The sequence below is a fragment of the Phoenix dactylifera genome, chromosome 13 (assembly GCF_051530095.1).
Source record: "Phoenix dactylifera cultivar Ajwa chromosome 13, Ajwa_hap1_PhDact_Kaust_v1.1, whole genome shotgun sequence".
Lineage (NCBI taxonomy): Eukaryota > Viridiplantae > Streptophyta > Magnoliopsida > Arecales > Arecaceae > Phoenix > Phoenix dactylifera.
Genome location: NC_143202.1, coordinates 20714829 through 20741982, shown reverse-complemented (window position 1 = coordinate 20741982; position 27154 = coordinate 20714829). Strand labels below are relative to the sequence as shown.

The window sequence follows — 27154 nt, the reverse complement described above, 5'->3', positions numbered from 1 at the left end:
GCAGCACATAGCTACAGAAGCAAAGCAGAAATAGATAATACTAATCTTTTTATACATTCCCTGCATTCCACATCACATAGGATGATTATTCCAGATGGACATACTAACATCATATTTCTTTGAATATGATTTGCGCCCCTTTCCCAGGCTTCATGGTGATTAGTGAGAGTATACAAGGGGTCATGCTTGTAGGCAGGCGAGGTGACGAAGGTGAAACTCTGCAAGCATCATGGCAAGAACCAACCTGATCTCCAGGAGAGCAAAGTTCATCCTGAGGCACATCCTGGGCCCATGGGTGAGAGGTTTTCGAGCGGCTTGGATCGAACTCGGCGGCGTTGTCCCCCCATACCTCCTTGTCATAGTGGATTGCTACAAATTCCTCCAAGGTTGTTCCACCTGGGCTATCCAGACCTTCAAGTCTGACATCCTTCTTTGCTTCCCTGGCTACGAGGGGCGCCGGTGGATACAGCCGGAGCGTTTCGTTGACTACCATGTTGAGCTGCCAATTTATCCCAGAGCGCTTAACCATTGAAAAAATAATTTCTATACAGCCATCGATCTTAGATCTTATACATGTATAATAAGTGTATTTGTTTATAGTAGATTGGGATATTTCCATACCGACTTTTATTTCCTTTGATAGAATATCATATATATATATATATATATATATATATATATATATATATATATATATATATATAATAAAGTAGTATTAATTTAATTTAAAAAGTTGAAAGAGATATATAAATAGATATTCCTCGTTTGGAATAACTTCGATTGGAGGTGTGGCTATTACAAATTCCTCAAACCATCTCCATTGATACTGTGCTCGTCTTAGGGTTGAAAGTCTAAACTTTGAAGACACTTAATGCCTGCTTTTCTAGGAATTGTAATAGCCCCATGCATGGCATTATGGCCATTGTTGTATACCAAACCGTCCTGTTCAGGATGTCTATTTGGATTGTTAAGTGGCCTGAGCCAGCCCAAACCATTTCACCATTTCGAATGCCTCCCTAACCCTATGCTTATCAGGGGTATCTTGCCCAAGAATGAGATTTTGGATGGCTGGTGTGATGACCAACCAAAGTCTTTGAATTGTAGGATTGTGATGCACCCATCCTGCTATTTCACACCAAATGGATATGCCGAGAAAGATGCCTGGGATTGGTTCAACATTGTCATATTATATGCTGACATCCTGCTCATCACTACCAGAGATGTCCTTTGTCCTAACAAGTATAATGTAGTTAAAAGAATACATAAGCAAATATTGTTTCCCTTATTTGTCTTGTTAAGATTAATAAAAAATGGAGACTTTAATTGTTTCCTCCACCAGCCTCAGATTATAGCTCATGATTCATTCTGGAGCTCAACAGAAAATAATGTGTCTCCCATGACCCTAAATTACAACTTTGAATGAACAATCTCACCATTAACGACATGATTGCGCCTTCTAGTACTGATCAATTCTCCATTGACCTTTACTCCTTCAGCTCCTCGTCCCTGGTAGGCCTGTCCCTCAGGCAGCAGTAACTCAAGAACTAATGCAGGCATTCCTGCAAAAATGTCAATCCAAGGAGCTATGTATTGTTCATGAACTCGTTGCCGCAGCAATTATGAATGGCTTTTTGACCAACTCTGGCAACTTCGCTGGGGAAGCCAAGGGAAGATTAGAAGGGACTGTCAAGCCTTGAATTGATATTAAGTGGAGACAAGAAAGATTTTGAACGTCCATATTTGATGATAATTTCTGTCATGATTAGCTATCGTAGGTCATGTCCCTTGCACATAAGTAGGATGTAATTCTGTACTTAGTTATTCTTGTTTTAGTAGGACAGTGGATTAATTTAGTGGTAGGAAATTAATTTAGCTTCTCTCTTCTTCAAATTAGGCAGGTTGATGTAATGGTATAGTTGACCAAATAGTCAATCCTTTGATCAAAACACAATTTTCTTAATTTTTGTAGGACAAAAGACTAGATTAGATATAAGGCTATACTATCCTCATGCTTCTTTTTTGATCCTTGCTTTGCTCATCATTTAATGATATGGTCCATGGACAAAATATATAGAGCAACGAAATCTAAAACTTAAAGTTGGAAAATACTCTGGGTATCTGTAAGTTGGAAAATGCTTCTTTTTGGGGGCATCAATACAGGCTTGGAAACTTAATATTTAATTGTCCCCATACCCAATGTTTGAGCTGGTTCAACTAGTTCACAAAATGTTGACATCAGCATGATATCATAATTTTAGGTTTTATTACTTCAAATTTATTGAAAGTTTTTATTATTTTTATAAATTAATACTAGAGATCCAACATCAGGCTATGGCCACGTAACCTAGTGGCAAGGGTCACATACAAAATGCACAAAGTACCAGATAACCATCCTAATTACTAGTGGTTCGATATCGAAACCAGTTTCTCATTGGTGGGGCCAGATCATAGCCGTGTTGAGAATACATACATATGAAACAAATTTCATAATTTATCTAGTCATATTTTTCAAATTTCATAACATAACATATAATATATTTTAAAAAAATTACTATTGTAACAATAACATGCCCGACCTATTTAACCAAGTATAAAACAGATATTACAATCAAATATAATAAACAAATTATCATGTTATTAAAATTTGAAAAATATACTTTGAAGCACTAGGTTACTTACCTTTTCTTGCTTCAAAATTCTACTTCAGATAGGTAGGTCAGGTTCATATATTTTAATATTATTAAAATATAATTAATTTCATCGTCATCTTAGAAGCTAAGCAAAGTCAAAAATTAAAATACTATTAGGAATATGGCCTTATGCCCCTAAATCAGGATGAAGAAAAGGCAAGGTTGATCAAGGGCGGTACTCGACTACACTGGTTAGTCTAAACAAGGTGAACTAAATTAATTAAGATGAGTTATGATTTAAGTGGCTCAATAAAAGTTAAAGGTAACCAAATTCTAGAGGGTACCTGATAAGGCTAAGGTACTGGATCAGTATGCTGCCTGGGGCCGAGGCGGCTTAGGGCTTCCACCTAAGGGTCAACTTGGATTTGAACAAAGAGAGTCAAGGCTTTGAACTAAGATCTCTAGGTCTGGCTTAGAGAGAGAAAGGGGAAGAAGAGAGAGAGAGTCTCAATCTGGGTTCAATCAGGGGTCTGGGTTTGGTATGTTATAGTGGCACAAATCATCACTACATCTAGCCTATGGGCCAGAAAAGAGGAATTAACAACTAGAGAAGAAAATCTTTTTTAATTAATAAATAAGGGAATAGAAAATGGGAAGAGAAATAAAAAACTTAAAAGAAGAAGAGGAAGAAAATGAGGAGGAAGAGAAAGAAGAAAATGAAAAGAGGAGAGGAAAGATGAAAGAAGAAGGTCCAGTACTGGCGTAACTTGTGGTGCGGTGGCGTGGCTTGCGGTGTGGTGGTGCAGCCGGTGGCATGGTGTCATGGTGGTTTGGCCGTGCATAAGAGGAAACAAAGGAGGAAGGGGAAAGGGGCAACGCCCCCAGCTGCCCTAGGTGGCAACCTCCTCTGCCACAGGACTTGGAGATGGTGAGGGACTCACCGGCAAGTGATGGGGAAAATAGTGCACATGGAGAAAATAGAGAAGGGTGATGAAGTTCGGACTTGGAATAGCGAAACCGAACACGCAAAAATAATAGAGAGAGGTGGAGGGAACTTTGGGCGGTGCTTGGCCGGGGTGGCATGCAGCCACCAGAGGTGAAGAAAGAAAGAGAGAGAGAAGAGAGTTTGGTGGTGAATTGAATGGAGGAGAGGACTTTATAGAGAGTTTTGGACGAGGTTAGCTTGCGGTCCCATGATCTTGGCAGTGGTTGTGTGCGACCCAACGGCCGACAGTCATTCGAATGGCCTACGAAGTCGTCACTGGCCATGACTCCCCAACCTTATCCTCTCAACGCCAGCAGATCTGGTAAGGTAATGCGGCTCCTCCGTTCCAATCCTTTTTCTTTTTTCAATCTTTAAATTGAAGTCCGTGGGTGTCGCTGACTTCAAGCTAGGCAAAAGTACGATCTACATATCACCTAAATTAGTGTTATTGCTAACTGATAATGATAAATTCACTGGTTTAATATTATATTTTTGTTTGGCACATATTATTACAAATTAAAGTTTTAATTCATCATGGCCCCAAACCGCGCGGGCCCAATCCTGCCATGATCTAATCGAGCACATTTGCACCCAAACATCCGAGCCCGCGTGCGATCTCCGCATTCCCTTCTTTCCGAATTAGCACCCGCATTCTTCTGGAATAGAGATTCCCACTCTCACTTCATCACAAGAAAAAGACGTTTTTAACCTCCAATTCCATGAAGAATAGCCGAAAATACTATTCATTCCTGAAGTTACTATTCATGCTGAAAATACTGTTCATATGAACAGTATTCCGTGGAAACACTGTTCATATGAACAGTATTACGTGAAAACACTGTTCATATGAACGGTATTACGAAAAATTTAATGTTGTCACCGTTCTTCTTCTTCCTCCTGCAGTGTTCCAGCCGTGTCCAAGCTTCCCGGATCCCGCATCCAGCCTTCCGGAGTTCTCCCACGTGCAGTCCACCGCGTCCGTGATCAGCCCCTTCCCGAATCAACGCCCTTCATCTCTTCCGTTTCTCACCATCAAGGAACCGCACCCTCCAGATCAACATCTCAGCCTCCCGCTTCCAATCCGGCACCCAAAGAAGGAAACCCATCACCTCTTCTTCCGGTGGAACACGTCCATGACCTCGTCCTCCCGTGATCCCAGCCTCCTCCAGCGATCCCGCGATGCATCATCAAGGAACCGGAGCCATTCCCTTCCGTTTCAACCTCCCACGTCCGTGATCGATCAACTCCCTCCCAGCAAAGAATCCGTGGCATCCCCTTCCGCATTCTTCCTTTCGCGATCCAGCCGTCCGCAGTGATCGTCCATTCCGCATCCCGGACGACTCTGTTCTCCGTGATCCCATGCTGTGATCAAGCCGCCCGTTTCAGCCTCCCAGCACTCCCACCCTTCCGTGGTCCAATGAAGGGAGTCCACGAAGCTTCCGTGCGTGATCCCAGCAGCCTACAAGGAAATCCACGGATCACGCCATCATCCCGGATGATCCTTTCCACGAAATCAAAGGATCCATCGCCGCTTCAAAGGGTGGGGGCGATCCATAAAAGAGGAGGAGAAGAGGGGAGGCCATGGGCTGGAAAGGATGGAAGCTCTGTTCCAAAGAAAAAAAAAAGAGAGTTTTGAGTTTGTGCTCTGTTTTCAAACAGAGCACGTTGTTGTTCTTCTTTTTCTTTTTATTTTATTTTATTTTAATTAAGAGCAGTGTTGTTTTTAATTTTAATTAAGAGTTTTATTTGTAACTCTTTCTGTTGCAATTTTACTGGAGAGTTTTATTTTAAGAGCTTTATATTTGCAATTTTAATTTATGTTTTTCACATTCTATAATTTTTCTTTTCATGCAATATATGAAATTCTCTCTCATGCAATCTAGGTTCCAGGCTTTAATCTTCTTAATCACTGTTTTCATCCATGCCAAAGTTTTCCTTTGAATAGTTAAATATTTCATGAAATTTATAAATACTCTTTGATTTCTAAGTACTTGTCTTTTCTTTATTTTAAAAACAATGAAGATTCTCTGGTAGACCAGAAAATCAGTCAACATCCTCGACGAAATATTTTTCTTCTATCATTCAAAAATCGATTTCAAATCTGAGTGAACGTTTTAATTTTTATGCAACTCCAATCGCCTCCCCATGGATCGATCTCTTACAACCACTATTCTTCGAGTAGAACATGTAAGAGTAAATTAAATTTAAACTTTGTTTGTCGGTTCTAACAACGATCTGTTTAGCATATTTTTAGGTAAACAGGAATTGGACGAAGAGGTCTGTTCTCACACCAATCAAAGTTCTTGAATTGTAGGATTGTGATGCACCCATCCTGCTATTTCACACCAAATGGATCTGTCGAGAAAGATGCACCAGACCATGTGTCGCCTGCCTGGAATTGGTTTAACAGTCATATATGGTGCCCTGGTGTGCTCTCTTATGCTGACATCCTGTTGATCACCACCAGAGATATAGTTTGTCCTAACAAGTATAATGTAGTTAAAAGAATACATAAGCAAATACTATTTCCCTTATATGTCTTATTAAGATTAATAGAAGATGGAGAGTTCAATTGTTTCCACCACCAGCCTCAGATTATAGCTCATGATTCATTCTGGAGCTCAACATACAATATGGTATCTCCCGTGATCCTAAATTACATCTTTTGAATGAACAATCTCCCCATTAATGACATGATTGCGCCTTCTGGTATTCATCACTTCTCCGTAGACCTTTACTCCTTCACCCCTTTGTCCCTGGTAGACCTGTCCCTCAGGCAACAGTAACTTAAGAATTAATGCAGGCATTCCTTAAAAAATGTCAATCTGAGGGTGATCACACCTAAAAGTGCCGAGTTTGTTCGACAATACCTGGTACTAGAATTTGGTGAAATGGTGATAAGTTGTTTGGTTCTGATGAGGCATTGTTCATGAACTTGTTGCTGCAGCAATTATGAATGGCTTTGTGACCAACTCAGGCAACTTCGCTAAGGCAGCCAAGGGAAGATTAGAAGGGACTGAATTGATTGATATTAAGTAGAGACAAGAAAGATTTTTAACGTCCACATTTGATGATAATTTCTGTCACGATTAGCTATCGTATGTCATGTTCCTTGCACATAAGTAGGATATAATTCTGTACTTAGTTATTCTTGTTCTCTATACGCATTTGTGAATGAGTTAGGAATCAAATACAAAATTACCATGGAAACTTAGGACCAAGTAATATTTTTTATGAACAAAGGACTAAGAATAAAGTGGCAATCAATCCATTTTATGCTAAATTTATTCTATTGTGGAAATAAACTCCTGAGTGATGCATGAGTCTCCGCTAAGTTACTATAATTTCATGCTATGTGCATTGCACATGTTAAACTCTATATGGTTAATATAGAAGAGATGGATATGGTGTATAGTCCATTCGTTTTCTTCACCTTCATTCATATGATTACCTCATATCTAGTTATCAGCTTAGGTTTTAGTAGGACAGTGGATTTATCCTCAACATAATTAGTGGTAGGAAATTAATTTAGCTTCTCTCATCATCAAATTATGCAGGTTGATGTAATGGTATAGTTGGCCAATTAGTCTATCCATTGATCAAAACACAATTTTCTTTATTGTTGTAGGACAAAAGACTAGATTAGATATAAGGCTACTATCCTCATGCTTCTTTTTTGATCCTTGCTTTGCTCATCATTTAATGACAGGGTCCATGGACAAATAGTTTAGAGCAACGAAATCTAAAACTTAAAGTTGGAAAATACTCTGGGGTATGTATAAGTGTACGTGAAAAGTTTTTTTGGGGTCATCAAACTTAATATTTAATTATCCCCATACCCAATGTTTTAAAAATCAGACCTGATGTTGAACCGTTTTACTAGCCAAAATGTTCACAAAATGTTGACATCAACATGATATCATAATTTAAAATTTCATTACTTAATATTTATAAAAAAGTAAAAAACCAAAAAATAAAAAAATGAAAAATGTGCCCTAACCACAGTCTTGATAGTGATAAGTGGAGGCTATTTTGTTTTTGGGTTCTATTTGTTTATTAGTTTGGAGCTTTGGGTCTTTCGGTTTGGGGTAGTAAATTAGCAATTCAAGTTTTTAGATTAAAGTATTTAGGCCCAAAATTCCAACCTAGATATCAAATTGCTATGATTTGTTCAATTTAACCGGTTCATCTAGTTCAGACTGGTTAGCTGACGAGTTTCCATAGAAAAGTACAATATCCTTGGCTTCTATCATTCTGAAGAGTACAATTTGAAAGCTAGATTTCTATCCTAAAACTTTTTTTGTGGAAGATTTCTATGTTACCTAGCATTAACAAAAAATTTTGTATCTAGCCTCTTCTTTTAATGACTTTCATTTTAAGATCCTTGGCTTGAATGTAAAAGCTAGAGTTGATGAGTGCACAAATGCAAGCTGGCATAAAGTATGTTGGGAATTTAAATAAAACATGACCAATCCCTAAGAAACCAAATCTAGTTTACATGCTACACCATACATAACAATTGACCAAAAAAATACTGGGATTTTATTTTGGATTCTTATCAGGCTTTTATAACCAAAACTTAGGCATTTATTTTAGCTAAGAGAAGTGAAAAAGGCAAAGCTAAAGGTAGACGGGACACCTACAAAAGGGATGTTGAGAAAAAAAAATTATCCGTGATTGTTAGTCTTTGATTTGTTGCACCATATCTTTCTAGTATAACAATCTTTCATTTTAAGAGAAAGGAAGAAAAATAAAAAATATCTTTTATATATATGGATAATAATACGTCCAACAATATTAGTGTAGTAAAATTCTGCAATTAGGAGGATAAAAATATCAATCCATAAAATATCAATCGTACAGTAGTTAGCTCCAAAGTTGGTTGTCCAGTTGGTTTTTTCCTTCATAGAAAAAAATGGTAGTTGGAATGTACTTAATTATAACTCTAATGCCAGATGTCCAAAGTGTGGCGGATGACAAATCATTAGTATTTGTAGGTCCTTGGCAAAGTGTCGATTTTGGTCATATACATATTCAAATTCAAAATATGTTTATTAAATCCAAATCTAAATCTAAATTCGATTAGAACTCTATATCCGTATCTAGTTTTGGATCTCAAAAAGTTAGGTTTCCAGCAGAAATCAAGTATTAACAAGTTTTTTGGCTATATTTTTTAGATTTTTATAATTAGTTAATGTATCCAAAATGCTATGGTGATTCATGGAAATATAAAACAAAAGCAAAAACATATCTAAATGAGGGCTTCTATTCAACTATTATTTGTTAGCTAAGCATTCAGTCGGTCAACAGACATGATGAATAAAAAATTCCTACAATAATCAAGCTTAGTCTAAATACTAAATCATAGTAACTATATTGAAATGATTAAAATAAATATGATGGACAGAAATTTGGTGGAATAAGATAGGTTATAATTTTACTTCTCTCTTTTTATTTTTTTTCTTTTATGATTGAAAAATTGTTTGATGCACAAAAGCACTTATTTATTTATCTACAGGAGTATAAATTTGTGTGCATATAATCGTCTTGGGTTTTAGATTTTCAAGTCTGGATCTATCTAAGACCAAACTCAATCCAATAACACCTCATGTCTAATTTTGGAATCCAAACCCTATCCATTAGTTTATTGGATTTATTTTTTATACCCTAATCTATGTTTGAAGCTGGTTTTAGATTGGGTAGGGGATTGCTAGCCTCTATTCACACTACTAATGGCATAAATCAAGCCATGAATACGGGCCTACTTTTTTCTTCTTTTTTTTTCTTTGAAAATGGGGGGGGGGGGGGGGGGGGGGGGTCCACTGGGCCCCTTTCTACTGGAAAATGTTCGATATGGGCAAGTTTTACTCGTACCTTCTTCACACGCGGGGGAGCCCCACCAATATGGCAACTCCTTATATGTGTGAGTACGTCACACCAGCACTATCTAAGTACTAGCAGACGACTCTACCGGACAAACTAGGCGGGGGACATCCGGTTCCGTATTTAATCGATGCCCGCGCATTTCGAATCTGAGCCACTCCGATGGAATCTTAGCCCCGTTCCAACCGTGCTGCTATATCGGTGGCAATACGGGCCTATATTTTTTGATTAGACCCAATACGAGTCGGACCAGATTTTTAAGATTCAAATCCAATCTAAAAACCCATTGCCCCAATTTTTTGGGGCACGCGTCCATTTTTTTTCTTTTTTTGGTAGCACTGACACGTATCCTGTTTCGGGTCGGTTTCGGAACGGGTTTGCGTTCTCCCTCTACCCCCCTGCGCGGCCTGCAGTCGACTTCGCGCGCGCGAGGGAAAGTAGAGAGAGAAAAAGCCAGAACGAGAGATATGAGCGGCGGCGGCAGCGGCGGCGGGGTAAAGACGCCGGCGGACTTCCTGAAATCCATCCGGGGACGCCCCGTCGTCGTCAAGCTCAACTCGGGCGTCGACTACAGAGGTTGTTCTCTCCTCCTTCTAGGGATTCACTTTTTATATTTGCCCATAGTCTCTACCCTTCTAATTTTAGTTCCTGATTCGAAAAAAGGCCGAGTCTTTTCTCTTATTCTTCGAAATCTTCGATCCCTGCTGAAGCCTTTATTCGGAATTCTTGCTTGTTCTGGGATCAGGATACAGGAAAAACCCTTTATTGCTTAAACCCTAATGATATTTGTTGGCAATTTTAATTTTATATCTTCTATTAGTTCTGGTTACGTTCTAATGATTTAACAGTTATGGGCATTGAATTTGATGCTTGCTGGTAACTATTTCGAAAATATAAACATAAAAGAGCAATCCTTTTCGGCTTCAATATGAGGAGCTGTGCTAATTTTTGTGGCCTCTTATCATTCGTAATGTGAGATGGGTTCAATGACAGTGAAATTGAAGAAAGAATTATAGACTTATTGATTTGGGTTGATGAGTCCTAGTTATCACTCTGAGGTATTTGTGTGACAATTTCATCTTCGTGAGATTTAGAATCTTTCATAATGTTTATGATTAATATCACTTTGATTAGAGAACTGAGTTGGCAATCCAAGGCTGTCCTCTTATGGCTAGCTCCTTAGCCCAAGCCACCATAGTTCACGTTTTCTTCTGGTTATCACAAACTACATTTTCCTTCAAACTTACGTTTAAGATGATTCTGCATTTGACATAAATATAATCACACTTCTTGTTATGACCACCAAATTGAAATTTCGTTATATTCCATGTAAGCACCAACATGTTGAACAAGGACTGTTCAGTATTCTCCTTTATTTCTGATTTTTCCCTTAAACGTTTCTTCACACCACAATTTTTGCCTCTAGACTGCATGCATTTTTGTCATCTCCATTATGCAATTTGATCCATGAAGCCTTATTATCTACAAGGGTAGTGTTTGATTGAAACATTTCATAGTGATATTATGACCCAATGTGTATCTCTCACTTACTCCCACCATTGAATTATTGGTTCCTTCAAGTGCTTACATTCCTGAGTTAGGTAGAAGACTGCTCTTGGATTCATTAAAGATGCATATAAAGAAATCATAAGAAAAATCAAGAGTGGCGGGTTCAAGATCTAGACCAACCAATCTTAGCTCTTGAAGGACAAGTTTCCAGCATTGAACTCCACCTTCTGTAGTTTCCACTTTTACATTCATGTATGACTTGGATAGGAAGGGACATAAACTTGTCTCTTAATCACTTAAAAACTTTAATGTTATTCCTCTGAGGATATGAAGGGCCATTAGAGTTGGATATATAGAAGTACATTCCTCCTAAAGTGCGAAAGTAGACAGGATTCCTAGAAGATTTCAAGGTGGTGAACCTATGTGGCAAATAAAGGCTTGAAGGTTGCCTCTAGCTGGAGATGACTATGGCACAGGGCATGCAAACAGTGAATCGAGGAGGGAGGAGTATGAATTTGAAAAGCATGTGACAACAATTTGAGGGATGTATGCTTCTCAATCCTTTTTTAACCATATTTTATTGGTAGTAAAAGATAAGATTGATGGATGATCATATAGCAAGATTGATGGCTCCTAGATTAAATTTCATCGGATTGCTTGATGCTTCTGCAAGATCTGCAAAAGCTAGATTCCTATATTGTGTAGCAGAACAACCCTTATCCTATCTGGAACATTTTTAGAAATGTCCATTGCCATATTCTCTCAATGTTTATGTTTTTTCATGTTCAAAATGCTATCTTGCTTTCTCTCAAATGTATGCTGCTTTTCATGGTATTTTACATCCTCCTTCACACTAGGATCTGTAGTTGTAAACACAACCTGATCAAGAAACGAGACTTAGCAACCAATACTAGTATACTTTGCAGGGAACTGTTGGATTATAAAGAGGGCATTTTGCTTTGCAATTGATCAAGGATATGTCTCCTTTCCATGAACAACTTATATAAAGGCCTGGGTTCTAATTAAAGTTATCTGTTTCGAATGCTTGTGGCCGTGGAGATCCTTAATCTCTTGTTCAATTGATAAGCATTATTATGAATTTGTTGAGAAACTGCCTTATAACTTCAGCTCCATTACTTTTTTATACTTATTGCTTCAAATTCTAACATGGTTAAGCTCAAGCATGCCAATAATACCCACTAGCTTGACTGTATTAACCTCTCAATGGTTTTTCCTCATTCACAAGGCCCATATTGCTTTTACTGGTAAGTAATGATTTGCATCATTACAGGAGGGGTCCGTGCGCCACATATTATCGTTCCTCATTAGTACTTCTACACCATTTACTAATTAATTTGTGATGGCTTATATATGTATCCTTCCACACCTAAGAAAGTCTGGTTGTGGTGTCCTTTCTCAATGTGAATTAGCCTTCCACAACTGCTTTTTAGAAACTGACCTCATTTCCCACTATCCTAACTTGTCTGACAACATGACACTTTCCCATCATTCAGTTTCTTTGGTTCACTACATTTTTTGGCATATCATACAAGCCTTGTCTTACTGCTTAGATGGAACTTACAATACATCTTCTAATTGACTAAGTCAATATCCTATCACCCTTTCCCATAATGTCATATTAAGTCATTCAAATTTAATTCTATGATAGGATTATGTGATTGTTAGATTCTTAAGGTTTATTCTCTTTTAACAAGATGTATATGTGGTTGAGATGGACTATTCCCAATGTATACATCCTCTCCAATTTTTTCTTTTCTAATTTTCATGCTATCAAATGATGTTCAAAAGTGTGACTTTATTATCATATATATGTGCTATTTGTGTTGATGCATGTTAGAAATCAAGAATAACCACCAAGACTAAGTCCTCAACATTTGTGGGCTGGTTTCATTCGGGCTATCCTTCAATTGAACCATGGTCAGCTACGCCGATATCGGGCCCTGGCCTGGTTTTCCGGCGGCACGGGTCGGTATGGGCCGCGTCGTGTCGTGTTGGGCCTGTACCAACATAATAGAGGAGACGGGGGAGAGGGCGAATGGGAGAGAGAAAAAGAGAGAGGGGGGGGGAGAGAGGGAGGGAGAGAGGAAAGTGCGGAGGGCCGTTGGAGGCCGGTGACCCGACCTATTTTCTGGCTGTAGAGCCCAGAGGAGCGTCCTTCGCGCGTCTCGCCGGCCCTCCGCCGACCGGCCTTCACCTCTCTCTCTCTTTGGCCTTCACCTCCCTCTCTCTTCCTCTCCCTCTCCCTCCCTCTCCGCCCGCTCTCTCTTTTTTTTATTTCCTTCTCCTTCTTCTGCTTCGGCAACGGGTTTCGTTTTCGTTGCCAGAACCATCCCAATCTGCCGCCGGAGTGGCTCAGTACGACTGGAACTGCCTGGTTCGGAACGATTCTGCTAACCTTGAGCTGAACTCTTTTACTTCTTTCATGGTACTATGTCTAGTAGTTTCATAGCCTTCTCATATCTAAAGACTATTGTTTCCACATGCATCCGTCCTGTTTGTTCTCCTCCATCAGTATAAGAACAATGGTCCTGTTTGTTCTTCTCCATTAATATGGATTCTGTTTGTTGTTTATATGTTTTGAGATATTTTTCCTACTCTATCTGAAATCATTTCCTTTTAAACAAAATTATAAGCCTAAATCCATAAACAACAAACTTTATCTCATTGATGAGGGTTCACCTTTATGCATCCTTCTTTGCTCCCTTCCTATTGAGAGCTATATTTTTGTGTTTATGCTAGCTTTGTACTTCATTTTTAAATGAGTTTGGAAGGATCTGAATTAAGATGAAGCTGGAAAAATCCAATCTGAGAAAGTGTTAGTTCAAAAGCAAAAAGTTAGTGAGTTTGCTGGCAGTCATTAAAGATAGGAGTAGGAGTTGGTTTGTAGTCCACTTTTTTTAGGCTTCTAGCTATCTCAGGCTGCTTTTGTATTGTTGAGTAGTTTTTATGAATTGACCATGGAATCTTGTCAGAGAGCAAAAAGAAACCAGAGCTAGTGCCTGAGCATCAGAGTGGAATTAATATTTTTTTCTTGTTATAAGAGGAGATCTTAATGAGAGAGATCTTTGGACTCCTCCATTGTGTTGAGCCAAGCTAGCATTAGCATATACAGTTTATTGTTTAACCAAAAAATCACACATTTTCCCTTTGGTATCCTTACTGATTACCTTCCAACTTCACCATGAAGGATAAAAGGGTTTATCATTCAAATCATTTTTTAGTCCAAAGTCATGAGAGCACTGATCATATTTGGCTTTGCACAAGTCAGTTATCGATATGCTGAGGCTGTCTTATGAAACATTAAAGATACAACATAGTGAATTTTGGGCCATTATGATTGCCAAGATTTCAAGCAAAAGATTTTCCAACATTTTTATAGAGAACACGATCATTTTTGAGGTCAGAGGGATGGTCGTCCTTGAAGTTTAACAACTCTAAATAAAGTGTAAATAATGTATAACTCTAAATAAAGTGTAAATAACGTATCTCTTCAAGGAGCATATCTCTTCATTCATATTATGGCCTAATGCTCGAATTACTGTTTTATCTAGACATGTGATGAAAATAGACAAAATGTGCTAAATTTGGCCATGATTACATTGAATACATAAAGAATGGTGAATTTTCTTTTGGCATCCCTGGTGAACATATATGACTGAGGACTAATTTGACACCTCCTTGGCCACCATGGACAAGTGGTTATCATGAGAATTAAGGCCTGCTCCTCCTTGGCCACCCTTGGCCCCAACCCAACCTGTCAAGTTTGATACTCTGGTCGGATATAAGGCATCAAATGTGGATGCTGACATCTTGACTTCTGAGATTTCCGTTAAGCTCAGGAACATCAACTCTTTATGAAGGAAATCATAAATTCATTGGGAAGCCATTCTAGAACTTACCGCCTCACTCTGCACCACAGATAAAGGTGAATGTTAGACCCAAAACTGATCCTTGCGAGTCCAAACTAGTGTAAGTAATTGGGATTCTACCAAAACCATCTTCTGGGTCAATCAATGAGCCAGGATGGCTCCTGCCAGCCACACATCTTGGCCCATCATCACCAAGTGAGGTGAGTAATAGAATCTTTCCAAGACTTCTCAGATTAAGCATTTTGGAGTTTGTAATTGGAATGGGCCAAGCCAAGGTACCACTCCTTTGCCTCTTGATTGTGACAGAAGGATTTGAAGGAAAGAAACATGTAGAGCAACCTAGACGGAAAAAAAAATGCATAGAAAGGGTTGAAAACATGAAAGAAGTTCTTAAAACAGTCAAAACCAGTGGAGGCCTGCCAAAAGCATAACCACATAAAAGGAGGTCTCTTTCTTGACTTCCAACCTAGAGGCTCAAGAAATTCTCTATAGCTCTATCAATACTAATAGGAAATATCAAGAAAATCTAACAAGGGATACATGGAGATTGCCGATAATTACAGCTTCCTCTTCAATAGAAAAAACTCATATAAAGATCAATACAACGAAGCTAGATTCTGTTTTCTGAGTTGGCATAGAACTTGGAAGGAAATTTGTTGTTATCGACTCATTATACATAACCTTAAACCAAAATTTCAACTTGCCAGCTTTGTTGAGGACTCTTTTAGTTGTTTGGGCCCCTCCAGCTTTGTCAGTTAGATTTTTATATGACAATGTTCATCTTGCTTTTAAGTAGTCCTTTATTTGATTGAGGCTCATGTGATGGCCTCATTTATTTGCTTAAGACCATGCAAGCTCTTTCACTTTCCCACTAATAGTTGGAGGAGTAACGAAATGACATCTTGGGTCAGTGGGCCTATGAGACACTGGTAGCTTGACATTATTGTGAAGATGTCATGTATATATATATATATATATATATATATATATATATATATCCTTTTTGCCAATTTTTTTAGCCAATCTTTCGCCAGGTGATCTGTCTAAGGTTGTGGCCCTTAATGTTTACTTCCATGGATTCTACCCTATGTGGCATTATGTTCTTGTTCCTTTATTTCAAATATATCCTCATCAGACAAAAATTTGGAAAAAAGAAAGGAAGAAGAAAACGAAAGAAAGCCCTCTATGTTAGATTTCTCATTTGGTCTTTATCCATTTGGAATGCATTCGTGGATGCTGTACAACTTATCCCAACCAGAAGGAAAAAAAAAATCCCAAAAGAAGGATATCAAGATAGATTAATATATGCGCTGACTAACTGTGATACCTATTCAGTGCAGAGCATCTCATATCAGAATAAATCCAGCATCCCTTGATGCAACTTAGCACCATGCCTTTGGGATGGAATTAGTATCTATGTCATGGTTATCTTTATTCTTACAACCTGCTGTTTTCCAGACAGCTGAATTTTTAAGTTTGTACCATTCAGTATTGTGGGACCAATAACAATAAATTATTAGCAATTTTATGTTAAATACCATTTCATCTTTCTTTTTTTTTTGGTAATTTTCTTCCCAGCCTTTACTGATTATAATGAATTCTCTCCTTTGTTCCATGCACCCAGCAAAAAGCAAGCCTTTATGTCAAGTGATTGACCCAGTTTATATTTGTAGAATCACAAACTATATTACCTACCGATGAACTTGTCAATGCGCAATTGCACCAATGCCATCACTTGAGCAGTTATATCCTAGATCTTCTGAAAACTGTATGCTCTTCCTGGATCCTCTTGTTTAGCAATCATATGCTTCTCATGCAGGTATTCTAGCTTGTTTGGATGGATATATGAATATTGCAATGGAACAAACAGAAGAATATGTCAACGGTCAACTTAAGAACAAATATGGGGATGCTTTTATCAGAGGAAATAATGGTATCCTCTCTAATTCTACATCATCCGTGTTCTTTACTGTATTTTTCTGGCGAATGTGGTTAGAATTTTGTTTTCCTCTCTTGTGGATGCAGTTCTCTATATCAGCACCTCAAAAAGGACTCTTGCAGAAGGGGCATGATGGTGCTGCCCTGAAATCTAGATTTGTGCATGGTAGACCCAATTAAAAGCACATCTGTAGCTTTTTATGATTTGATAGATGAGAGGGGCACATTGGCTGTTTAATGTTATGTTTAGGTTGGTCTTTGGATCTTAATCTAGATGTAGTAGTGGCACAATACCATAGGCTGCAAATACTGTCCTGCATCTCTACTTGGAAGCATGGTTATATGCAAGACTTTTATATCCTGCTGCCTTGGGCTTTTAGAAATATTGAAGCATGAAAATCTTTGTTAATTTTGATCAGACCACTATTCTATTTTTTAGCAGTCACCCTTTTATTTCCTTCCTACCTGGAAAAAATAATCTGTTCAACTTGCATTTTGATGCTGTCAAGTGGGGGCATTAGGATGTTTACCTCTTTAGCCTTGTGCAAAGAAAGCATAAAAAGAAAAAGATGAGGGATACCTTGGGCGTGTGGCTGAGCTTGGTCTTGGTGGAATACAGATAGACTATTATCTGAAAATGAAACTTTGGTGGCCTCTCAATAATCTTCCATAATGCAGGAGCCTTGGATCATCAGCGATGTTTAAGGGGGTTCTGTGAAGGGTTCCAAGGTTTGCTCGTGGTCCTGCTTCCATGATGGTTCAGAGGAAGCGAAAACTTTTGCTGTCTTCCACTTCATTAGACCGTCTTGTTTGTAGCTTCAGCTTTTGTTCTCTCTTGTTAGTACTGAGTTGTTTGGTTCTGATCTGAAAAGAGTCATTGTTAAGGTTCTTTTTGGTTGTTCAGAAATCCTTGGAAAGGAAAAGAATGTTCCTTGGTTTTGCAAGACTCGCTTCTAGATTACTTTCCTATCATCAAACTTTAAAGAGTGGAAAATTCAATTGTTCCATAACTCATCCAAGGACCTTTTCCATGATTTAAACAGTCCAAAACCTTGGTGACGAAATGAACAGATTCATAACTAGGACGTCGTATGAGTTACAAGAACATAGCCTAAATCACCTTCTGGTTGTTTGCAACTTTTGAGGGCCTATTGGGGTGGCTAGGCAGCTTATCAGTGTGAGATTTCACACAGAGGTGAAAGGTGGGAATGGTAGGGTGGGAGGATGTTATATTGGAGGGGTGGTGGGGGTTATCCCATAAACCCAAGGCTATCTGGATATTGGAAGTCACCGGTTTAGCTTAATTTCAGTATATTCCAAAACACTCGGTAATGGATAGCAGTGGCCTCACTGTCCTTAGATTCTCTCCATATCTCTTTATATATATTTTTTTGTCCACTTATCTATATTATATTACAAGAATAAGAGTTTTGAATTTTAGAATATTTTATTTAAATTTTGTCAGTCACTTTTTTAAACAATTATTCTTTTTTCTTTTTTTTGAGAACTTTTTCAAACTACTCCACTCGACTACAAAATATCCTGAACTCAGTAAGTAAAAATATCAAACAGAACTCTTCTAATTTAGAAATTCAGCCATGCGAGGATGGAGGCTCTGATCAGAGGGTTTGCAAACTCTAACCAAGGATTGGATTCAATCAGTTGTTGGAAAAATTCAAAAAAAAGAAATTCTAATCCCTCCTCTCACAAATCCAAGATGTCAATGCGATAGGGACCCCAAGAGGAGGTTGTGATCTCTTACCAAGTACAGGATACAATCTCTTATCCTCAGATTATCTGGGTGTTGGAAATAACATTTTTTAACTAGAGTTTATCATCCCAAATATTCAGAAATGGAGAAGCAATGGCTGCTTCAATTCTTCTGGCCACTCTCCCTTTGCCTCGTTTACTTAGGAAATTCCCATCTTCAGAAAAGATATCTCATGAATAAGATAACAGGGTGATTAGACACGAAGGACCTGAACAAATGCTCAACAATTTATCTCTCCGATGCGTCCTCACTGATGCAGGAGTTCTCCAGCAGAGATGGTATGTTCTTAATCTGGAGTTCTCCATTATTGGCGCCTTCCAACCTTGACAGGAACAATGGAAATCTTAATCCAGTCTCCCAACTTTTGTCACCACAGAAGCCAAGGCTTAAATTAAAATCTTCCCCTCAAAGAGACATGGTTCAAATTAAATTTTGGAGCCATCAGCATTTGATTGTTTGAATCCATGGTCATTCTATAGCAGCAAAGTAGGTGTGGTTGCATGCATGGCATCGAAGAGAGGTCTGAGAGTTCTGTTGTAACTAGAACACAACAAAAACTGGAGATGAACCCAAAGAGAAGAAACAAAAAAAGTGAGAATAGTGGAGCTGTCCCTAAAAGGTGCTGGACTGCTTCAGCTGCAAAGATTAAGGTTATATTTCTGATATTTTTACAATCAATCCATGTTTTGGAGCAACCTAGACCCCTATAACTACAGTGATACATCATTAAGTGATGCCAAATCATATTTCCAATCTTATCACTTCTAAATGTGTTTTAAAAGTTACAAGCAAAGAAACTAAATTGAGCCAGCATGTTTTTTCATCCCACAATTATTATGATAGTGGAAGTAAACTCAAGTCTTCTTGTGTTTCTATTTTGCATTTTGTAGTATTGTATGCATGTACATATTTCGACAGCTCAACAGAAAGTTCATTTTATTGCTTCGAAGTTGGAAGTTTCATACTTTAAATATGGACATGCACAGTCAAATGGCTACCAGTGAGAATAATGGCTATGCAATTCAAGGAAAGATTCCACATTCTAAACTATTGTGATCCATATGAGTGCTTGCTTAAGGCTTAGAAAGTATCTCAGTCATCTTTGTGAAAGAGATCACGCGAGATATTAATGCCCATGAGTGAAAGAGTGTCTCTTTTCATTTTATCATCAACAGCAATAATGCTGCTTTTTGCATGTCACTTTTATCTAAATCATCAAATGGAAGTGACTGGGGTTGGAAGCAAAGTGCTTCTTCAATTACAGACTTGTATTGAGGATTTATCTTTTTTCATTTCAAGATGTTTCTCAGCTATCCATGGGATTGTCAACGCAGCATTTATGGTCTAGCTCTTAAATGAAGATATTTCAGCAGATATGCCATGACCAGGTGATGAATTACATGCCTGCATATGCTTGTGACTTTGACATGCTTATAGTTTCAATGCTTAATGATTAAATTCTACCACATAAACTAACTAATAGTTGGGATTTGACTTTATAAGTATTCATATAGCTTTTATGGCCTGTTCCATTATTCACCAATCCGAATCATTCTGAGACTATATATCAGTTATGATCTTATACAGGTTTTGAATAAAATATGATATTAGACTTAACACAATATCCTTAAAACTAATTTGTATATGCATACTGTCCCCATGTTTCCTCAGCCATTTAACTTCCACAGCTTAAACTAGTTTGGACCCTGCTACTTCCATGACTGCTATTCAGTCGTAGAACTTCTCATAATTGTGTCAGGCGAGAACTGTGCGTTCTGGTATTATATAATTCAATGGAAGAATTTTGCATTGCCAAAATTTTTATTTCCTCGATGGACTTAGGGAAATCCTCAGTGTAATTAATTATTCGTCCAAGTTAAAACAGGTAAATATCCTAGGAAGAAAAATAACTTTTACCATTGACTTTAGGACTGTGCGTTCCAGTTTTGCATGATTCAACAAAAGAATTTACATTTCCAGTTTTGTATAATATCCAGTGCAGTTAATTGTTCATCAAAGTTAGAACAGGTATTATATCCTAAATTATCATTCTCCATATAGAATATTTGACCTCACTTTAGTCCCATCAATGGCAACTTTGTGCTAGGTCTGATAATGGGCCCGGGCTTTTTAAGAGATTCCAGTACTATGGCTTCTCCTGCACTGTTCATGTGCAAGCACTAAGCTGTAAAATCCTTGTGTAGCTTCAGCATTATGTAAGGTAGCTGAGTTCTGCCTAGATCAATATCTGCAGTATAGTAATAATTTGATTGTTCTCTGAGATTGTCGTTCTAATGGCAGATATCGAAAGGGAAGTTTTCTCGATTGAAATTATATTTATTTTTTTATTCATTCAAATAAAACGATATAACTGCAAAGCTTTCTCTATGAATATTTAGTCAGATGAAAACATCTTAGCCAGCCATTCAAAATAAACTACAAGAAGAATCAACTTTAAATGAATGCGTACAGTGAAGTAGCAAAGAAAAAGCCTCTATACCGATGAAAGTAAATAGCACTTTCAGAGAAATCAACTTCCAAGCTATAACAGCATTTCAATTTTTCATATGACATAAGGGTAACTGTATTTAATCCACATTAGACTTTTTCCCGAAAAAGAAGGCAAAAGCACACTTTCAGACACATTAGACTAGTAGTTGCACACCAGACTCCTCTCCTTTTCCAATTCCTCACTCTTGCAAATTATAATGAGATGACATAAAGCTTAAAAAGAAAGGGAGATGAGATCAGAGGTCAAAAATGAAAATTCAGCATCAAGACAATACAGAGAGCGAAGTATATCACTCGGAAGAAGAAAGCATAAATTTCAAGTGACTGTCTCTCATTTGAAACCAAAACTTATGCAGAGAGAAATTCAACAGAAAGATCTTGCCTCTTATTTTAATAAGACAAGTGGAAACAAGATATCATAACATTAGACTGTAAACTGGACTGTAGAAATAAGAGCCTGTTTTCTCAATTCATACTAATTATATGACATAATATGAAAGCTTGAATCAGAACAAACATTTCCTTCTTCATATAAGTAAAAGATACCGAGCTACAGGTTTTAAAACTGAACATAAAAGAGGAGGATGACACAAAATCAGAAACTTATCATAGAAAGAACAATTCATTCCAGCAATTCATAACAATTAAGTGACATGATTTCAAAGTTTAAAAATCACAGCCAACGTCACATAAATTGCATCTGCAGATTCAGAATCTCAATGAAAAGCACTTGAAACAATATGAAATATCTGTTCCTTTTCTCCATTCCTTGTCTCAGCTAAGAACTGGGTGGAGGTGGGGGAGGGGGAGGAGGATGAGCAATATAGCCCTGCCCATCAAAATCCTGACCCTCTCCACTATATGACCCATCCTCCGCCAGCCCCTGCTGCCACATCGGCTGCCAAGCTTGCGCCGAGCGATGCATGTACATTGATGGATCAATCCCAGCCACTGCTGGCTGCCCCATCATCACACCTGACCCAGCCTGCCCCATTGGAGGATAGTAGTATGGCACCCCAGGAGCAGCATCACCACTGCCACCTGCCACCAGTCCCTGCCCCTCCTCCTTGATCTCATCTCGTGGAACAATGTCCACAAGGAAGTCAAATATATCAGTCCTCGTGATTGCCGCGGCAATGTCATTCTTCTGCAGGGTCCGCCGCTTGTTCTCCTCGGCGTGGAGCCAAGACCGGATGGTGAGCTCAAGAATGAAGAGCTCGCAGGCCTTGGCAAAGAGGATGGGAGCCTCGGCCGATATCATTCTAACATCTTCATCAGCTTTCATGATCTTTTTGATGCGGGCGAGGGGGAGCTGATGGTTCTTGAAGTCAGTGGCGTGCTCGATCTCTTGGCGCTGGTAGTTCCAGAACATCTGGAGCTGCTGGTGCTGCTGCTGGAGGAGGTGGTGGAAGGGAGCTTGTGGAAATGAGTGTGGCTGCTGGTTGTCCATTCCCCACTCTCTAACCTTCTCTGATTCTAACTACTACAGGACTCCCAAGTTTCTGCCAAACACCAGTGAAGCTCAAGAATAACTAGTTTTTAATTCTAGTTTAGAGAAAAATGATGCTTAAACTTAGAAGAAAAAGAAGGCAATGGAGTTGAAATTTGAAACAAGTGCAACATAAATATTAGCTTGGGGGGGGGGGGGGGGGGGGGGGAGAGAGAGAGAGAGAATAGTTTTTCACCTTCTGGAGTTTGAAGCCTCGTTGATAATGGTGGCAAAAGAAGGAACTGGAGCGATAAATGTTGGTTTTTTGGCTATTTGGATTCAATATTTATCTGACAAGAGAGCAGAACATGGACTCGAAATTAGAGATGAGTTAAGAGCAAAGAGTAGTGCTCTTTTACCTGACAGAATTTGAGCTTTTTTTGCAGCAGGCATCGGATTCTCGGTGAAGAAAGGCCAGTGGAGTTCAAAAGACACTTTCTTTTAGTGCCTATTGTTGATTCTTCCGCTAAAAAAGGTTATAAAATTCTGGTAGATAATAGGAGAGACGGAGTTGAAACTCAAAATGGGGCCTGTTTTTACCTCGAAACCAGAAGGAAAGGTTATACCTTTTGGCCTTTAATCCAATGGGGGGAACGGAGAAGCAAAAGCAAATCAGAAAAGAAGGAATTTTAAGGTGGGTCAGTTTTTGGCATTGGAGACACAGCAAAGAAACTTCTCCCCGTGTCCTTCTGAGCTCCAAAGGTTCTTTCTTTTTTTGTTTTGTTTTGCTGAAGAGCTCCAAAGGTTCTTTGATGGTGGTAGTCGACGCAGGAATAGGTATGAGCCTAAAATGGGCCAGACCTCAGATTTTAATAGGAGAGACAGGGAGAGGAATGAAACAGAAAGAGGATAAGATGTGGAGAGACCAAAGAACCATATCCATAGAGGCTTCTCTGTGTAGAGATAGACTTAAAAAGATATTTTCTATTGTGCTTTGTTTTGGACTTAGTAGAGGGGTGCTTCCAAGAACTTGGAAGGGGAAAGATAAGATTTTTGAAGTCACAGGAGGAGGAAGAGGAGGGGGAAAAAGAGAGGACTGTTTCAAAAGTGCTGAGGAGGAGGTGAGAATTCCAAGTAAAGGAGAGGCAACGAGGGAGGAAGCTAATGATGGGAGGGTGTGCTGTGTATGGATATTGGTCTGGAAGTGGGAGTCTTGCTCATTGTGGTGCAGAAATTCTGAATCAGACTGCGAACCAAGTCCGTTTTCACTCCTCATAACATGCTTAAGAGAATCCACTTTTCACTTCATCAGCACGCTCAATGGGTTCAATAAATTTCCAATGAGCAAGGTTTGCCATCTTTGTGACTGAGACCTTGGAGTGCTAACTTCTTGTATTAATCAATGATATAGGTATTCTCTTCTAGGAGAAGATCAATCAACCAATGTAGGTTAAGATTCTCCAGTTTTCTCCCTCAAAAGAAAAAAAAAAGTAGATACTATGTGCAACTTTTTCTGATTTGGTTTCCTTGTAGGAGAAAACTGCTCTACATATTGCTAAGATATGATAAGATTTCCTTTTTGGGAAGGGAATAAGTACATTTTAAGATGGCTAAGTTCTTGCCGAAAGTTAAAACTCCCATACACGGCATTATCTTTTCAACTTGCAAAGAATTTATCCTGGCCACCAAACAAAAGGTAGCTCGTCGAACTCGTATATTAGATTCTGAATATCTGTAATATTGCCTTGTTTATGGCTCATAAAAACATATTTGAAAATCTATTTATCTCTTTGACTGTGTGGTTAGTCACCTCCTTAGACTTCCTACATGTTATGAGCCATTCCTCTATGCTGATAGACTTTTCCCTTGTATGTTGACATTGAAGCTGAAGTATTACCAATGTTTTAAGCAAAAATAACCTTCTATTTTGCTGGGTTTTGACAAATTAATAGAAAAGTAACTAAGGGAAAAGGAGGCATACCTTTCATAGGAAACTGAATTCATGAGCGGTGCAATGATAACAACCTTTAAAAAAATCTCTATACTCTCCTCTTCCTGCAAGAAACATCATTTTCTGACTTCCAAGGACCACCAGTATGTGATGCTTGGTCCCACAAACAAGGGAGTATTGAGGGTTCTTTTATTTTACTTTTTTGAAGGTCATGATCACAGTATTTTTTTTTCTTTTCTTTTTTTTATTTTTTGTAATCATCATAGCGTTTTTCTTAAAAGATGGGAGAGGTGCATGCAATTTCTAGAAGAGGCAAAGACTTTCTAAGCAGACATGTAACATAGCAGCACCCACTTATATTACATGTGAAACTTCCATGATACCCTATCAGCCCTTGGAAAGCCTTAGTATAGGATTTATTAGGACAGGGATCTGCAGAACTTCAGCAGATTGGTGAAACAAGCATCAAAAGTCATTTGATGACACCGCATTCAGTCTCATGGTGGTCAGCCAAATGACCCCTCTCCTGTTACCCTGTATGGGTTTGGGTTTTATAATAGGTCCCTGCTTTAGAACATTAAAGTCACCTTTGCAAAAAAAGTTCATCATTGATGACACTGACACAACAGGGGTGGGAGGACTTATGCGTTGGTCAAAGACATTGAGTGGGAAGAAGACAACTCTGGCCACTACAATATGGCTTTACCTTGGTAGGTGGACTGCTTGCTTTATCACATGCAAATGGCCCAAAAAAATGGCAGAGAACCTCTTTCAAAATCTCTGCAATCATGCAGATGACTACTAATTAGAAGATATATTTGCCTCTCCTTTGAGCATGCCTATAATTGAAGCACCCATCTTATTATATGTGGGAATTAGAAGACACCCACTAGCCTAAAAGTAACTGGTTACTCTCCACACCATCAACATAGTGGCTTATGCTTCACCTAAGAAATCACCTCCAATTTATGCCACTGAATAGAATACAATGTGAGACCTGAAGGCAATCAGCTTTGTGTGACTAATTACAAATAGATTGCCTCAAAAGACTAGTCACAAAGAAAGCCCACTCCAGACCCTCTCAATTCTAAAAAGAGTAGTCTGGCTTTGGTCTCGCAGACAGCTCTACTTTGATGTCCCCAGAATGGACCTGCTTGATTTGAATAGTTGGCCATTTTCCTGTTCTCCATTGCCTCCTTGACTTGGCATCAAGCACTTAGCTTCATCATCTCTTCGATCAAGCATCTAGGCATACATCATACATCTTGATCTTGTGTACCATCTTTGGTCCATTTGCAACCATACAGAAAAATTCCAGGCACACATGACAAGGCTTAAAACCTTCTACCCCGAGCTAAGCACCAAGTAGTACTCATGAGCAAACCTGTTCGGATATTAAATCACCTCGGACCTGAGGTTTTGAAGGTAACAGCATGGCTGAATTCTCCAATCTTGGCCTTTGGTCTCGTCCAATTCTAATGATTCCACGCTGTAGCAAAGTGGAAACTACACTTCAATTGGCCGGCAAATGGAACTAACCCGTTATTGTTTGCATATTGGCACTCCCGATGCTTCAATGACGTAAAGTCACAAATTGGATCATAATGCCTCAACATTCAAACTGTGCAATCTGACCATCAAACAGAACTGGATAGTTTACAGCAAAACAACCACTTTTTTCCTTTTGCTCTTCCTTTTTCCTTCTTTTTACTTTGTTTAGTAACAGGAGGGAGTTCCACCCATATATACAACTACTATGGAGGAGTCTCGGAGGAGTATAACCACTGACAAAGCACTCAGGCCATGTAACACAAGCTCTTTGACATGCAGTCCAGGATCCTACTAACCTGTTTCTAAATGTCATCATCATGCCTTAAATCTGGAAGTGCTTGAATTACTAACAGATCACTAATAATAGTCATGCTGAAGCCAGTATGTTATTGGAAAGTGAAATTGCTTCACCATTTATCATCCCCGCAGTCTCTGAGAAGAGTTTACACTGAATACTCTAAAATATAACTTGTGCTATTCCAGAAACAGAAAAGAATAAGACACAGAAAAGTTTTCTATATTCATCAGTTGCAGATCCCAAAGACAAATAAAAATCTTAACTTTTGATATGATGATCTTAATAAAAGTGATCCATAAGCAATTGGCTACACTTGAGAGAGAGAGCTCTCCCATATACACTTAACCCTCCAGCCTTTGGTGAGTGCAGGATATCAACCCATCCATGGTCCAACCACCAAACTTTACCAGCTTGGTGAGCTCGCACTTTCCAAAGAAATCTTTTCCCAAGTTATCAGGACGACACTAAAATTACTAAAGGCACTGCATGACCCAAAAAACCTAGCTTGCAGCACTCCAAGCTTTTCAAGAACTTATGGGTAGATAGCTCAGTGGGTTTAAAGACAGGCACTCCATTCGATTTTCAGGCACTTGCTAGCTGTCTGAAGTAACCAACGAGCAGCAAGAACTTGCCTTTATGACAATTGGGTGCATCATAATTAAATCTTTATCATGCTCCACCTCAGAATATATTCCAAACAAAGTGTTATCTTCAACTTATCATAGAACATACTATAAATGCCAGCCCCTCTGATTCAGTTCCCAGGCTGAAAGTCCAAGTTTGCAATGGTGCTGTACTAGTTACAGTT

General features: G+C 38.6%; 2 protein-coding genes across 5 annotated transcripts; one reads left to right on the top strand and one right to left on the bottom strand.

The window, feature by feature from the left end:
• Positions 1 to 9840: 9840 nt before the first annotated feature.
• Positions 9841 to 17244, top strand: LOC103713738 (uncharacterized). The gene is made up of 3 exons (XM_039130959.3): positions 9841 to 10074; positions 16717 to 16830; positions 16923 to 17244. Exons 1-3 carry the CDS (start codon positions 9966 to 9968, stop codon positions 16967 to 16969), a joined length of 270 nt encoding a protein of 89 aa, XP_038986887.3. The 5' UTR covers positions 9841 to 9965; the 3' UTR covers positions 16970 to 17244.
• Positions 17245 to 21720: 4476 nt separating this feature from the next.
• LOC103713705 (nuclear transcription factor Y subunit C-1) lies at positions 21721 to 23979 on the bottom strand. 4 transcript variants are annotated; one of them, XM_089926883.1, is made up of 3 exons: positions 22966 to 23962; positions 22803 to 22896; positions 21721 to 22619 (listed from the first exon to the last, which is right to left on the bottom strand). In XM_089926883.1, exon 3 carries the CDS (start codon positions 22565 to 22567, stop codon positions 21896 to 21898), a length of 672 nt encoding a protein of 223 aa, XP_089783009.1. In that variant the 5' UTR covers positions 22568 to 22619; positions 22803 to 22896; positions 22966 to 23962; the 3' UTR covers positions 21721 to 21895. The 4 variants fall into 4 exon arrangements, with proteins under 4 accessions (XP_089783009.1, XP_088566330.2, XP_026662989.4 ...); XM_088710204.2 differs by having other exon boundaries at positions 22803 to 23072; positions 23173 to 23961; XM_026807188.4 differs by lacking the exon at positions 22803 to 22896 and having other exon boundaries at positions 22966 to 23979.
• Positions 23980 to 27154: the final 3175 nt, after the last annotated feature.